Genomic DNA, 15,095 nt, shown 5'->3' with positions numbered 1-15,095 from the left:
CGTCAAATAAAATACCACACGCCTTGGTAGCAAATCCACTGGTCCGAGACGAGAGATAAATTGCTCACCGAAACGACTACGCAGTAAATCCATTGCCTTACGGCCTGTATGACAAGTAGCCCCATCATGTTGGAACCAGATGCTTTGGAGATAACAGACCTCAATTTCCGGAATCAAAAAGTCGTTTATCATAGCGCAATAGCGTTCGCCACTCACTCCAACATTAGCGCCAGCCTCGTCTTTGAAGATATAGGTATAAGCCGCAGTTGATTTCAATTAATGTCATGGCTGTTCTTGAATGGATTCAGGTTGCTCTTCAGCCCAAATACGCAAGTTTGCTTATTGACGTAGCCATTAAACTAAAATTGGGCCTCATCGCCATACAACATAAAGTTGTCCTCAACGCGCGATGAACACTTTTCACAGAGCGTCGATTTTCGTAATACAATTGTACGATTTGTAAACGCTGTTGAGGCGTAAGTCTTTCTATGATGAAATGTGAATGAATACTGAAAAAAATATGTATTTAGTTTAGTCACGCCTAATCTGTCAAAAAAATTCTATTGGAAAAAGTACCTCCAATCTGATCACCCTTTATAAATCAACAATTATCTAGTTCAAAGAAAGAATTTCATCTTTCATAATCCCACTCATATGTTTACCTTCACCTTCAACAGCTTTCTAAGGAAATATATACAAATAAAGCAATGGTAAAGAGATTATTTCCCTATGAAGAACGAACTCTGCCGCGGATATGTACAATATTGGATCCACGTTTCAAAAAAGAAGATTTTAGAAGTGAAGAAAATGCTGGACAGCAAATAACGAAAATTTCGAAAATACAGAAATGAAATCAATTAGTACTGAATCCAGTCCTTTATTTGGCTTTTTACGCTAACGAGTAACCAACAAAAACAATAAGACACAAACAGTAGTAGTTAATAATAATTTGCTGCTTGGGCCATTAGTATTTTGTGCCAAGAAATACCTTTGCGTTCCAGCTTCATCTGTCGAAGCAGAGAGGATATTTACTAAGACCGGGTTAATTATCAATGACAGACGCACCAACAGGCAACACAGTCGCCAAGCTGATTTTTTACAAAAAAAATATTTTTTTGTAAATACATATGTCAGCAAAGCGGCGCTTTGGTGTTACTTCGGGAGTACCATACCATTTCATCTACCTACCTAAATACTACATGGTCCAATAAGTTCATAAGGTGAGGCACAGATGGCGACGTCAATATCAAAAGCATATGGTATTTAGTGAAAACCGCCCTTTAAGAGCTACTTGTCAAATTTTCATGACATTTTGCCGATTAGTATGTGAGTTACAGTCGTTTAAGTGAAGCTACTTTTGGTTTTGTGAAAAAAATGGATTCAAAAGAATTTCGTGTATTGATAAAACACTGTTTTTTAATTAAAAAAAATACTGTGGAAACACACCAATGGCTACGGAAGTAGCCGATCGGAACCGTTGAACGATGGTTTCGTGAATTTAGATGCGGTCGTACGGGCACTGAGGACGCAGCGCGTTCAGGACGTCCAAATGAAGCAGTTGTTCCAGAAAACATCAAAAAAATCCATCGTATCATTCTGAATGATCGTAAAGTGAAAGTGCGCGAGTTAGCAGAGGCCGTAAGCATATCGAAAGGGTCAGTAGGAACGATTTTGCATGAACATTTGGGTGTGAAAAAGCTAGTCGGAAGATGGGTGCCGCGTTTTCTCACAATCAACCAAAAACAACAACGAATAATGGATTCTGAGCATTGTTTGGAGCTGTTTCGCCGCAATTCAAGCGAGTTTTTGCGTCGATTCATAACAATGGACGAAACATGGATCCACCACTACACGCCACAGTCGAATAAACAGTCGGCAGAGTGGTTGTAAGCCGGCCAAAGCCGACCAAAACGTCCAGAGACGCAACAATCGGCTGGAAAGGTCTTGGCCAGCATTTTTTGAGATGCTTGCGGTGTAATCTTCATCGACTATCTTGAAAAGGGTAAAACAGTCACCGGCGAGTATTATGCCACCGTGTTGGGCAGTTTGAACGGCGAAACCACGAAAAAGCGGCCTCATTTAGCAAAGAAAAAGTGTTGTTCCACCAAGACAATGCACCGGCTCACAAATCAATGATTGTCATGGAAAATTGAACGAATTGCACTACGAATTGCTTCCCAATCCACCGTATTCTCCAGATTTGGCCCCCAGGGACTATTGGCTGTTTCCAAACTTGAAGAGATGGCTTCAGGGAAAGAGATTTCGATCAAATGAAGAAGTTGAATGGGAAACAGACGCGTATTTTGAAGGACTTTCTATCGATCAATTTTTCTAAAGGCATCAAAATGTTACAAGACCGTTGGGAAAAGTGTATCGCCCTAGAAGGGACTTATGTTGAAGAATAAAATGAATTTTGGTTGAAAAAATTGTTTTTACCCTCTCACCTTATGAACTTATTGGAACATGAAGTACATATATACATTTTAAAAGTATGGAAAAAATTGGTACAACGCATTTAAAGCGTTTACATGCTGATTTAATATATCGATGGAGGCAGCAATACTATTTGCAAATATCGATAGCTTTTCACCTCTAGCATCAAGGGCAGTAATAGTATACGTATATGTACAAGGAACGTGTGTGGTTGTTTAAACATACTTTAAACAAGGGTAGCTACATAAGTCTTACTAATTTCCACTACAAACCGCCGCATCTAATCAAACCTTAACCGTTAGGAGCTCATTGGTGCAACGCAACTCCCTCAACACTGGCCAACAACCCTAGTGCGGGGACAAACCAGCAGCTCTTGGTCCCCGCATAGTCTGCTCCGTATGTCAGATCAGGGTGCATAGGAGCCTGACATCGACTTTCGAAGGTGCTCTGGCCTACGCACCACCCGTTAGTGGACTCGCGCTTACGTTGGCCCCTGCTGTAGAGACCTGCACCCGCAACCACACCATGTGGCGCGGCCGCCCAACAGCATCAGGCTGCAACAACAACTGCGGAACGCTCAGTAGGACCAACGCAGACAGCCTCACACGTCCCTCAGACGATGCGATACAATACCCATGAGGAGCCTCAAACTTCTCCAATTTAACTGCAATGGCCTCAAGAGCACGATCGATTAGATAATCGACTACAGGAGTTGACACGGAGTCAAACAGCTGTGGCCATGAGACAAAACTGCACGCTAGCTTCTCCCTCATAACCAGAGATGGCTATACCGCCCACAGACAAGATCGCGAGCGAGACAGTGGTGGTGGCATAGCGTTTGTAGACCAACACACAGCGCAGTTTCGTCTTATCGATGAAGGCATCGACCGCAGGGACAGCACCTTAGAATGTCAAGGTATAGCTACCCGGTGAGCCGAGCTCAAAATACAGGGTGGCTGATGAAAGTCGCTACCAAAAAAAAATTGAATAACTTTTTTTCTTTTTAAGTTATTTGTTCCATTTTTGTTTTAATTGCAGATTGATCTTTAAAATTTATTAAAATGGATAACTGGGACACGCAAACAAGAATTTGGATAGTCCGCCGCTATCACGCACTGGAGTCCGTAGTTTTGGTACAGAGAGAGTACAGGCGGATGTTTGGCGGCGATCCCCCGAGCAGATGGACCATAATGAGACTGGTGAATAATTTTGCTGAGCAAGGAACAGTCGCAAGAAGGCCTTATCATCGAAACCCACCAGTTCGGACGGAGGAAACGATCGCTGCTGTAGCTGCAGCTATACAAAGCAATCCAAGGGTTTCAACAAGAAGCTTATCTGCTCAACTTGGTGTCAGCCGACAGTCTTTGCAAACAATAATGCACAAAGATTTAGACTTATTTCCCTACAAAATTCAAATGGTTAACAAACTGAATGCAGCAGACTTGCCGATTCGCTTGGAATTTTGCCAGAAGATCCTGCAAATGGTGGAAGAAGACCAAAACATGTTAAACTGCCTTTTCATGTCTGATGAGGCCCACTTCGATTTAAACGGCAATGTGAACAAACAAAATTGTCGAATATGTAGTACTTCTAACCCACAGATACTCCACGAGACGGAATTGCATCCTCTTCGCGTGACAGTGTGGTGTGCGGTTTCTTCACGCTGTATTGTCGGGCCTTATTTCTTTGAAGAAAATGGCAACACCGTTACGGTTACTGGCGACCGTTATTTGAAAATGCTGAAAGAATTTTTCTATCCAGAACTACGCCGAAAGAGAATTCCTTTCAACTCTGTGTGGTTTCAACAAGATGGGGCAATGTCTCACATAGCCCAGACTGTTATGACAGAGTTGCGACGAAAATTTCCCAATAAACTGATTTCAAGAAACTCCGAATTTCGTTGGCCCCCCAGGTCGCCTGACCTTACTGCACCTGACTTTTTCTTGTGGGGTTTATGTAAACAAGAAGTTTATAAAACAAAGCCAACAAATTTGGATGAACTAAAACAATGCATTCGGGCAACAAATGCGGCTATTCCTGTCGCAACTCTCAAAACAGCAATGAACAACTTTTTACTAAGATGCCGCACTTGTGTCAACGAGCATGGGGGGCATTTAAATTCAATTATTTTTAAAACTAGTTAAGCTACATTTAATAAAATTTAATGACCTTCAACTTGAAAAAAAAAAAATGAATTCCATACACTAAAAAAAAAGTTATTTGAGTTCCTTAATGTAGCAAAATTCATCAGCCACCCTGTATTTAACATATACATATATACCCCCTGCTATGCGGCAGGATATCAAACTGAAATTGGTGGGCTCATCAGACGTGAAAACCGATTGGTAGTAGGTGACTTTAATACGCATCACGATGTTTGGCATTCAAGCCTACCAAACTATCATAGGGGACACCATTTGGCATAGCTGACAGACGACTCGACATTTACCACAGTAAACGACGACTCCCCCACCAGGGTAGTGGGCAATTGCAGTAGCTCGACTCACATAACAATTGCTAGCGCTGTCTGATAAATAGCATAACTCGGCGACCTATGCTATTGCTTGCCCCAGGCCACTTGCCCATTATCGTCTTGATAGAGAGACCTGCCGACTTTGCTTCCGCGAATCACTGGTCACATATTAACTTGAACAAAGCTAATTGGGCCAGCTTCGCGGAACTAATTGAGGACACCTTCGCCGCTTTCCCAGCCGCTTCATTCCTGCTGGAGAGTGAGATCCGGCGTATACGTCCCAATTTATCAGCTAAAGCAACCGTTTTAGCAAACGAGCGTGACCACCTATGCCAAGCCGATTCCGGGGATCCCCGCAGGTTCTCTATATGGAGATTCGGCAACTGGTCACCCAACATAAGCGGAATAAATGGGAAGAGCATTTGAAGATCTTGAACTTCACCGATGAAGAGAGTAAGCTCTGGTCCACTGTAAGTACCCTGTCGAACCCAACGAAAGACAACGACAAGGTGGCTATGACGTTAAACAGTTGCACTTCGTCGGACCCAAAGAAATGCCCGAGGTATATTAGTCGGCAATTCATATTGCATCTACCCGACTAAATGGGCAAATCTACAGCTAACGATGAAATTCGATGATACAGCAATAACGACCGTTAACAACCCCAATATTTTGGGCGACACCTTTGCTACTTTGCTCTCTTTCTCAGCGCACGCAACCGCAATTGCCACCAAGTTCTAAAATCGCAACAGGCCTGAAATCGTTAGCCGGGAGCATTTGGGGTACAGACATAGAAATTATGTTGGCGATATTTAAAGCAATTGGCCCCCCAGTTCTAAATTACGCTGCGCCTGTCTGGTCATCTGGAATTACTGACATGCCAAAACACTGCTCCTCTGACAGTTACCGGATGCCCGCTGATGTCCCCTTTACAACACCTACATAACGAGGCACAGGAACAGTTTCTACCAGAGTGCTACCGCAACTTTCACCTTCGTTGACCTTCTTGAACCAGAGTCGCCTCCAAGGCACGGGAGACATCTCTTCAATTACTATGACGATATCCAGGATTTAATAAATCGACAACTACTGGACCGGACACTTTTAAGGCAGACAATTAACGACATTCATTGGGAGACACTTACCACCTTCTGAAGCTCCCTCCCCCGAATGCCGTGATCGGAGTCCAACCACCACCCAAAGCAGATGAGGAGCTCCCACTCACTCCCATGACAGCCGGTTCTACAATACCGGAATGACCCGGGTTTTTCCCGACCAAGGGCTGCCGCGCCAGTAAACTAGCCGTGTCTAGTGAACAGCATATCACCCCACCCCTTACGTCAAAGGACCAACTTCTTGCAGCAACCTTGCTCCAAATGCTTCTCCTCAGGGTTGGAGTTGAATCCAACCCTGGCCCAGAAGTATTCTATTGCTGCGTCTGTCATAACGGCTTCACCCGAACTCCACCTCGGTTAGGTGCAATAAGTGCAACGGGTGGAGCCACCTTAAGACTTGTTCAGGCCTTAAGACCCATAGGGAGTGGTCCACACGGTATGTGGCCACGTGTTGCTCCCGCCAGCAGGCGTATGATGCCTCCTCGACTTCTACTCCCCCTGATAGGACGGCACCACCAACCGCCACCACAACCCACATCTCCACGGTAAGGAGCTTATCGGAGCAACACAACTCCTCCGACTTAGCCCATCCCCTTCCCTCCTGCTCCAACCCCAGTGCGGGGACAAACCAGCAGCTCTTGGTCCCCCGCACAGTCTGTTCCGTGTGTCAGATGGCAATACCTCGGAATCTGGTATCAGTCAAATGCAATTCCTGCAATGGCTGGTGTCATTTTCAGAGATGTTACGGCGTGCTCACCCTCCGTGAGTGGACCACTGACTACGTTGCCCCTGCTGCAAAGCTCTGCACCCGCAACCGCCCCCGTAGGGCGGCCGCCCACCATCATCAGGCCGCAACAACTACAACGGATTGCACAGCAGACAACCCCACGCATCTCTTATCACCCGAGTTACACAGACCTTACCAAGAAGCTTCAAGCTTCTTCAATTCAACTGCAACGGACTCACGAGCAAAGTCGACGAGATAGTTGACTTCATAAGCCGACACAGTATTAAAATAGCCGCGGTCCAGGAAACCAAGCTGCACGCTAGGTCATCTCTGATCACCAGGGATGGCTATAACATGCACAGACACGATCGCGAGCGAGACAATGGTGGTGGCATAGCGTTTATAGTCCACCACACAGAGCAGTATCGTCTCATTGATGAAAGCATCGACCGCAGGGACAGCACCTTAGAATGTCAAGGCATAGCTGTCCGAACAGGCGATTCCGAGCTCGAAATACATATTGTTTACATACCCCCTGTCACCTGCTGCCCGGCAGGATATCACCCTGATATAGGTGCGCTCATCAGACGTGAAAACCGATTGGTTGTAGGTGACTTAAATTCGCATCACGATAAACCGCGGACAAAACTGACCGAAATTTGCTCTACCAGACAGTGTTTAGACAGTCAATAAACGACTTTCGCCGGGAAACCGTCGCCACCTTCTTAAGCTCCCGTCCTGTGAATGCCGTAATCGGAGTGCAACCACGACCTATAGCAGATGAAGAGCTCCAGCTTCCCCGTGAGACACGTGTAACACTGGCACAATTATGTTCTGGATACTGTAGCAGGTTAAATTCCTACTTATCCAGAATCGACCACGACATACCAAACATATGTCCGGCATATGAAGGCACCCCGCACGACACTAACCACCTTTTCACATGCCCTCCAAAACCGACTCTTCTAACACCCCTCTGGACCCAACTCGTCGAAACAGCATGTTTCCTGGGCCTGCTTTTAGATGAGCTAGACGAAGACGACCGGTGATATGCCCTACACTGGCGGGGCTTCTATTTCTGTTAAGAAACAAACAAACAAGGAGCTCTAACTACCCCGAGAGACCCGAGTAAACAGCTACCTATCCAGAATTGACCGCGACCTACCAAACATATGTCCTGCATGTGAAGGCACCCCGCACGGCACTAACCACCTTTTCACACGCCCCCCACTCATGTAACACCCTTCTCCCTCTGGACCCAACCAGTCGAAATAGCAAGTTTCTTGGGCCTACCGTTAGATGAACTAGACGAAGATGAGCGGTGATCTACACTACACTGACAGGGTTAAGAATACTGCTACAACAACAAAAACCATTCGCCTGATATGGCTCCATGCGACTTTTTCCTGTTTCCCAAGCTCAAGTTGCCGCTCCGTGGAAAACATTTTGAGACAATTGAAGTCATAAAAGACAATTCGAAGAACACACTCGAGCTTGACTTGTTTACAGTAGCACAGAAAACAAACTATGTGACATATCACGCTGAAATTTGCCATGTAAGCTTATAACAGTCCTACCAAAAAACAAAAAATTTATTTTTGCCATATATCCGCGGACCGTTTTATTGATAACGTCTCGTTCATATTTGAGTAGAAGGTATATTAGCTCACATCATGTACAACTCAATCAGTAATTTTAGTGAATTTTACATGTGAGTGTCAGTTTGACAAAATCCACTAACTTCTCTATCTCAGAAAACGTTTGAAAGAAGATTTGCATGTATGTTATTAGCAGCTTACAGATTTGCGATGCCAACTACCTTGAAGCTCAGGCCTAACAAAAAAACTACAGCTTTCCTTCAAAATTAGATTTATTCAGCACCGTAATTTTATCAAGGACAATGCAATTATTCCAGCGCCGCTCCAACATTTCAATACCACTTTCGTAGAACGATTTATCTTTTGCCTCAAAGTAGGACTCAGTTTCAGCGATAATCTCTTCATTCGAATGAAATTTCTTTCCGGCGATCATTTTTTAGGTCTCCGAACCGGCTAGTAGTCGCTGGTGATTCTTCCAGAATCCAACTAGCGCTTCCACACCATTTTGTTGCCACATCCTCGTTACCAACTTGATTAATGGTTATTTACAGCATGACTATATCCAGTCTGTGCGGTTTAAGAACCTTATTAAGTTGTTGACGTCTAAGCCAGACAGTTGTTCGAGATTCTCGAACAGCGGTCGGCCCAGGGTTAACATTCTGTCCCTCCATAGGGCAGGGCATTCACAGAGGAAATGGAAGATTGTCTCATTTTTCTCCGGTTGTTTACAACTGTGACAGTATGTATTATGAGGGATACCCATTTTGGCTGCTTGTTCTCCGATAGACCAAAAGCCTGTTATGACTGCCGTTAGTTTCCAGGCGTCCCGTCGTTTCATTCTTATTACTGCCGACGATTTCTTGGGGTTGTGGGTAGGTCATAACGTTTTGCTAATTTTGCATTTCGTCTGGCCTCTCCATCTACAATCCGCGATTCGAAGGTATTTTAGGGAAATTGTACTCTTGACTGCACCTAATGGTGTGCATACCGATTCTGCAAGAGCGTTATTCATGTCAGATTCCCCTCTTGCCAGTTCCTCTGCTTTTTCGTTACCTTCAATGTTCCGATGCCCCGGGACCCAGATTATGGTAACTTTATGGTTTTCACTCAAGATGGTGAAGCTACTCCTGCTTTGTTCCACCACTTTAGAGGTTGTAGTAGCCGAACTCAATGCCTGGATTGCAGCTTGGCTATCCGAGAGAATAGCGATATGTATTACCCTTAAAAGAGAAATCTCTGATAAGTAGCCTACAGGCTTCCCCAATTGCCTGCACATCCGCCTGGAAGACACTGCTGGTATTATGGAGACGCACAGATTTCTCAATTTTAAGTCTGTGAGAATATATACGAGCTCCAATACCACACCCCATTTTGCTGCCATACGTATAGACTGTAGTGTCGAAATTGTTTAGAGAGAATCCCATACTCCATTCTTCCTTAGATGGAAAGAGAGTGGCGAAATTCCTATTGAATGTTACCGTCGGGACGATGCACACTGGGGATTTTTGTACAGAGATGCGGAAAAAAGTATACATCCCAAAAAATATTTACATTTTTACTACTAACGAAGTTGTATATATTTGTGTACGAAAAGAACATGTCTAAAAACTATTTTTTAAAAAAATTAAAAAAAATTTTTTTTTTTTAAATTCATAAATTTTAATTTTTTTTTTTTATTAATATAAGCCAGCAAATATTTACGCACAGGATACATGTAAGTCCATAATTCTGAATTACCCTCAAAATGTCAAAACAAAATTAAAAGTGTTTCGTTATCATTATGCACACACTAGAAAGCGTTTAGTTATTATCATTGCCAAAAAATAATCAGTGGCGCCTGGTGGCACCTGCAATTGATTAAAACTGAAAGAGACGTTATTAAGCAACACGTTGATACTAGTTTCTGACCGTAGGTAAATGTAGCTCAACTTGCAGATCCAAGAATATGAAGGAATATGATTTTTTTTTTTTCGTAAAATTAATTATAAATAGATAATCAAATGCTTTACAGCCTTTGTTCTTCCGGCTAAAGTATATAAAAATATCGTACCCTAAATGAAAAATAAAAAATTGGAAGTCGGCTCAAGCAAAAAGAAAAAAAACCACCTTGGGCTTTGAAGTTTTTTCTTGGTCAGTTCAATACTATAAAAAAATTATACTTTTGACATATCTATAAAAAAAGCTGTAAGTCGGAGTTTAGTAATTCTTTTTGATTTTATTGTTGGTTCTATTCTGGAATTTAGAAATACCATTAAACATTGCGTAGGTGGTATGTTGCAAATTTGACTTTTTTCCGCAAAATCCCCAGTGTGCGATGTAGTCAGTTCTCACCGAGATTAACTGAGTTTGTCTCAAATTACTATAAGTTTTTCTCTCCAGCATGGTTGCTGTCTTTTTAATATGTATTTCTACTGGAATAACGTGTTGAGAGTCTCTCTAGGACATGATCTGATTGCACCTACCGTTATTGCGCAGATTCGTGTGAGTATTTTACCGAGTAATTTGGTATTGTACTCTCTCCCTAGAGCTTTGCACCAATCTACCGAACCATACAATAAAATAGGTCTTATAACCGTCTTATACAGCCATAATAAATGCTCAGGTTGAAGACCCCATCTTCTTCCAAGCATACGCGCCCCTGTGGACCTTCTTGGTTATGCTGATATTACCCATATTAACTTTGTTGGGCCTGGTTTCTGGCATAGAGATGACCCAATTACTGATGCAATTGTCCACCTCTTAGTCTATCAAAGCCCGTTGGATGGCATCTGTACTAACATTGTTAAAGGCGCCTTCTAGATCCAAGAATGCCGCCATGGTATAATGTTTGTTCTCTAGAGAGCCCTCTATTCTTCCGATTACCTCGTGAAGCGCTGTTTCCGTAGATTTGCCTTTAAGGTACGCATGTTGTGCAATTGATATACCAGAGCTCTCCAAAGAGCTTCTAAGATATATATCCAAAAGTCTTTCAAAGTTTTTAACAGGAAAGACGAAAGACTGATTGACCTATAGTCCTTCGCTGATTCATGTCTCCTCCTGCCTATTTTTGGAATGAAGACGACCTTGAGTAGTTTCCAACTATCTAGAATATGACCTAGGTTTAAACACGCTTTAAAAATTTCCTAGAGAGCCATTGAATGATCTTTGGACAGAACACGGCTAAGCCTAACAGAATTCCTGGTGGATTCGATTGACGAACAAAATTCCCTCCAGCTCTCTTTTTTGGCGGCTCTAATTGCTGACTCTCTCTGTACAATTCTTAATTTCCTGTCGAGTAGCTGAGGATAAACGTTGATCTAGATTTTTCCCTTAGTTTTGAGAGCTCACTGGTCCACCAAGGATGGTGGGATTTTTTGCTAAATTTTATGGGGCAGGACATTTTGTAGGCCTTACTAAATGCCGTCTCCAGTGTTGTAACAGTACTGTCAAGGTTTTTGGTGAGAGTGATTTGGTGGATGGGAATATCTCCTAACCTTTTATTTTTTATGTTTCTGAACCTCTTCCAGTTGGATCTTACTGGATTTCTATACGGTAAAGGCGGATCAACATTAAGATCCAGATCGTACAAGATCCAGCTGTGATCCGAAGAAGACCCCTTTATTAGAGACTCTCCAAGTGACTAACCTTACTGAGCTGTTTTCAGGCAATAGAGTAACATCGGTCACTTCCTCCCATCCCCTGAAGTACTCCGTACTGGGAAAGGTGAAAGTGGGAGTGTTACCCCTGTTACATACCGACAAGTTAGTGTTAATTATGAAATAATAAAGAGACTTACCTCGGTCGTTTGTTTCGGAGCTTCCCCATAAAGCGTGCCGCACCCAGGGTTCCTGAATTAATGCGATGCCTACGTCCTCATCCGCCGGGAGAACGGTTAGGTTGCCCGTTGCAGTCTGTGAATGCTGCAGATTAATTTGGACAACCTTTAAGCCCGTGTTTATTGGTTTCCTTTTTCGGACTCGGTATCATCTAGCTGCATGCCAGTCAGCAGTTCGTTGGCACCACCGACCTCCTCCTGCTCCTCTTCCGGATTTGCAGGAAGGAATATCTTCAGCTGGGACTCGGTGTCATCTAGCTGCATGCCAGTCAGCAGTTCGTTGGCACCACCGACCTCCTCCTGCTCCTCTTCCGGATTTGCAGGAAGGAATATCTTCAGCTGGGATTCCCTAATGCCAAACCGAAGTTTGTTTTCCACTTTCTCCAGTGGTCCCAGACTCTCTTCTGTAATTAGAAGGAGGAAAGAGATGCTGTGCCTTTGCGGAGCTTCCGCTTTGATGATCGACCAATCGGTCATCGGCACCGAGCGATTATGCGCCTGGAGGTAGGGGATTAATTGATTGACTTCAAACTCCATGTTTGGTACCCAGATGCGAGCCCTCGGCCTTCGTGGAATCTCGCTAGCCGGAATTAGCTTGACTTTCAAGCCTTCCCAGCCGTTCTGGATTTTACCAATCACGTCTGTCAAAAAATGCACTGAGAATTGGTCATCGCATTTAATGACACGGTAACCGCGGCCTACCTCCACTGAGTCGAAACCTGGTGTTTGGCCCTCCGGGCTCGCCATGACATGGTCAACGACTATGCGAAACAACCGTACCTCAATCACTGACCACTTGTCAAGCACTGGTTTTCCACGGTTAGAGGTTTCATGTACCAATGCCATTTGAAGATGGTGCCGTGCCACCTCAGTAAATCGCTTGGTAGGTTTGAAGGCAACTGCACCCTGATCCGATATCTTGTGCTTCTTTGTTACCTTCGCAGTTTTGTCATGCGAGTGGTTTCGCTTTTTGCATCTTGTTGGCGGCTTGGAATGCCAAGTATTCGTCAATCACCTTTTGACATCTTGCCTTGTCGGTCTCATCTCTGGGATGAACTTTACCTTCGGCCTCGTTTTTTCGAATCTTGCCAAGGATAGCGAGAGATCTCTGGTAGATTTTATACCTCGAGGATGGACATTGTAGTCACTGTTAAAAGAGCTGAACTCGTACGTCAAGTGGTTAAACTATGCATATTGCCAACTACAGATGATTTGTCTGTGACGAAATACAATAACACTTTTGAACTAGATTTAATTTCTGCATTTTGCGTATTTTGATAATAATAATAGACGCTTACACTCTTTGTTGTGTGTTTGGTGGTGTGGAGTGACCTACAATGGGATGGCGGATGGTCTTTTATGAAAAGATTTTTCATGACAGAAATACACTCCGGGGTTTACCATTGTCTGCCGAGGGGCAACCTTATAACCAAGTTGACGTGCATATTAATTCATTACGTATAATACACCTTCAAATAAAAATCGGTCACCGTAGCCGAATAGGTGGATGTGAGCATGATTTTTCTTTAATATAATTTGTGCATATGTACATATACATGAGAATTGTGGTAATCCTAATCGTAAAACAGCTCAAGCGGATCAGGAGGTAAGGCAGAGAAGCAGAAAAATTCGGTCGCGATCATCCATTTTCAATTTAAAAATATTGCCATTGTACACTCTGAAACAAGGTATAATCTTTAATCAATAAAGGTTATTAAATTAGCTCAAAAGGAAATTAAATTGAAAAACTAGGTTCACACTACTCTCTAGCCTTTGGTATAATCTTTATTTTTGATTTAGGATCCATAGTGATGAATCGACGCTCAAAATGGAACTTACAGGTTCTGTAGGGAGGCAGATAAAACCGTTAAGCATGTGCTGAAATCCTGCCTATCACTGATGCATAAGCGGGACAAACATCAGGGTAAGGGCGGAAATAAAATACAATACAATAGGGAAAACACAAAAATGCATTGAGCAAGTTGGGCTCAGAGAAATAGTCTAAACGCATAAAGGGCACAATAGATCTTCCAGGTCGCAATCGCTAATAATTATAATCGCGCCCATCCGGTGCTATTACGAAAAGGTGGTGAACTATTTCGACAGCAATAATGAGAGATATTTTTACAGTCACCCACATTCCAACGTGGAGAAAAATGATAAAAACCTAGTGACTTGAATTTGAAAACTTCAATTAGGAAAATTTTTCAAAACATATTCTGACAAAGCAGATCACTTCGAATCAAATATATGTAATTTGTACAAATTTCGCCTCTTGGCAAGTATAAGGACTGGTACAGAAAAATCTGCAAATTTTGTACTCGATACAAAATTTTTAGTAATGACATGAAATTTGAAAAAGGCGAACCAAGAAGTGCCGAGAGAATGGTACCTCAATCTAAAAAGCCCCTTGTATTCGAGGTTCTGGAAAGTAGAAAAATCGGGGGCTCAATGATTGTCATTCGCTGACCCCATGGGCTGGGTCCTGTAATAATACTGACCATCAACCGAACGTCTTTTGTACCAAGTTTTGGAAGGAAGTTCGACAGTTTTCTGTTCCGGCTTGTCACAAAGCCCTTTGCAGTTCTGCAGCGTTCTAGACTAGTCCATCACTCTTTATGTGAATTGCACACATAATCGCTGATCCAATTTATAATCCTGTAGAACTGATTCCGATTATTGGCTGTGATCCCTGTCGCGTAACCCCTGATCTGCAGTTGGCCAATTCATCGGCAATTACGTTTCCTTGAACACCGCTGTGTCCTGGAACGCATATAAGTACAAGCTTATTCCTTCTTGCAAAATAATTAAGTTTCTCCTTATATTCTTGAACATCCTTTGAGGCTTGCTTTGTCTTGCTTTTAATATTTCCTGCTCTGTCTTAAGATCCAATGGAAGCAAATCAAGTTTAGCATAAAGGGCATCGCCAGAGGTG

At 43.1% G+C, this 15,095-nt stretch overlaps 2 protein-coding genes across 7 annotated transcripts in view; both read right to left on the bottom strand.

Moving 5' to 3' along the window:
* Nucleotides 1-12,172, bottom strand: part of LOC129250143 (calcium/calmodulin-dependent protein kinase type 1-like) — a 203,560-nt gene extending 191,388 nt beyond the window's left edge. For 3 of the 6 annotated variants that reach the window (XR_008582805.1, XR_008582804.1, XM_054889788.1), the window contains exon 1: nt 12,122-12,165. Coding sequence is in view for 4 of the 6 variants with exons in the window: in XM_054889788.1 (XP_054745763.1) it covers nt 12,122-12,150 (29 nt within the window). In the remaining 2 variants the exon portion in view is untranslated. Of the gene's footprint in view, nt 1-12,121 lie in introns of all 6 variants that reach the window. The other 3 variants (XM_054889785.1, XM_054889786.1, XM_054889787.1) reach the window with 3 other exon arrangements.
* Nucleotides 12,173-12,280: 108 nt separating this feature from the next.
* Nucleotides 12,281-13,006, bottom strand: LOC129250734 (uncharacterized). Its single transcript, XM_054890332.1, has one exon. It carries the CDS (start codon nt 13,004-13,006, stop codon nt 12,281-12,283), a length of 726 nt encoding a protein of 241 aa, XP_054746307.1.
* Between the last annotated feature and the right edge of the window lie 2,089 nt (nt 13,007-15,095).

The sequence above is a fragment of the Anastrepha obliqua genome, chromosome 6 (assembly GCF_027943255.1).
Source record: "Anastrepha obliqua isolate idAnaObli1 chromosome 6, idAnaObli1_1.0, whole genome shotgun sequence".
In the NCBI taxonomy this organism is placed as follows: Eukaryota; Metazoa; Arthropoda; class Insecta; order Diptera; family Tephritidae; genus Anastrepha; species Anastrepha obliqua.
Note: the sequence above shows the minus strand (reverse complement) of the source record. Positions and strands in the feature narration are given on the sequence as shown.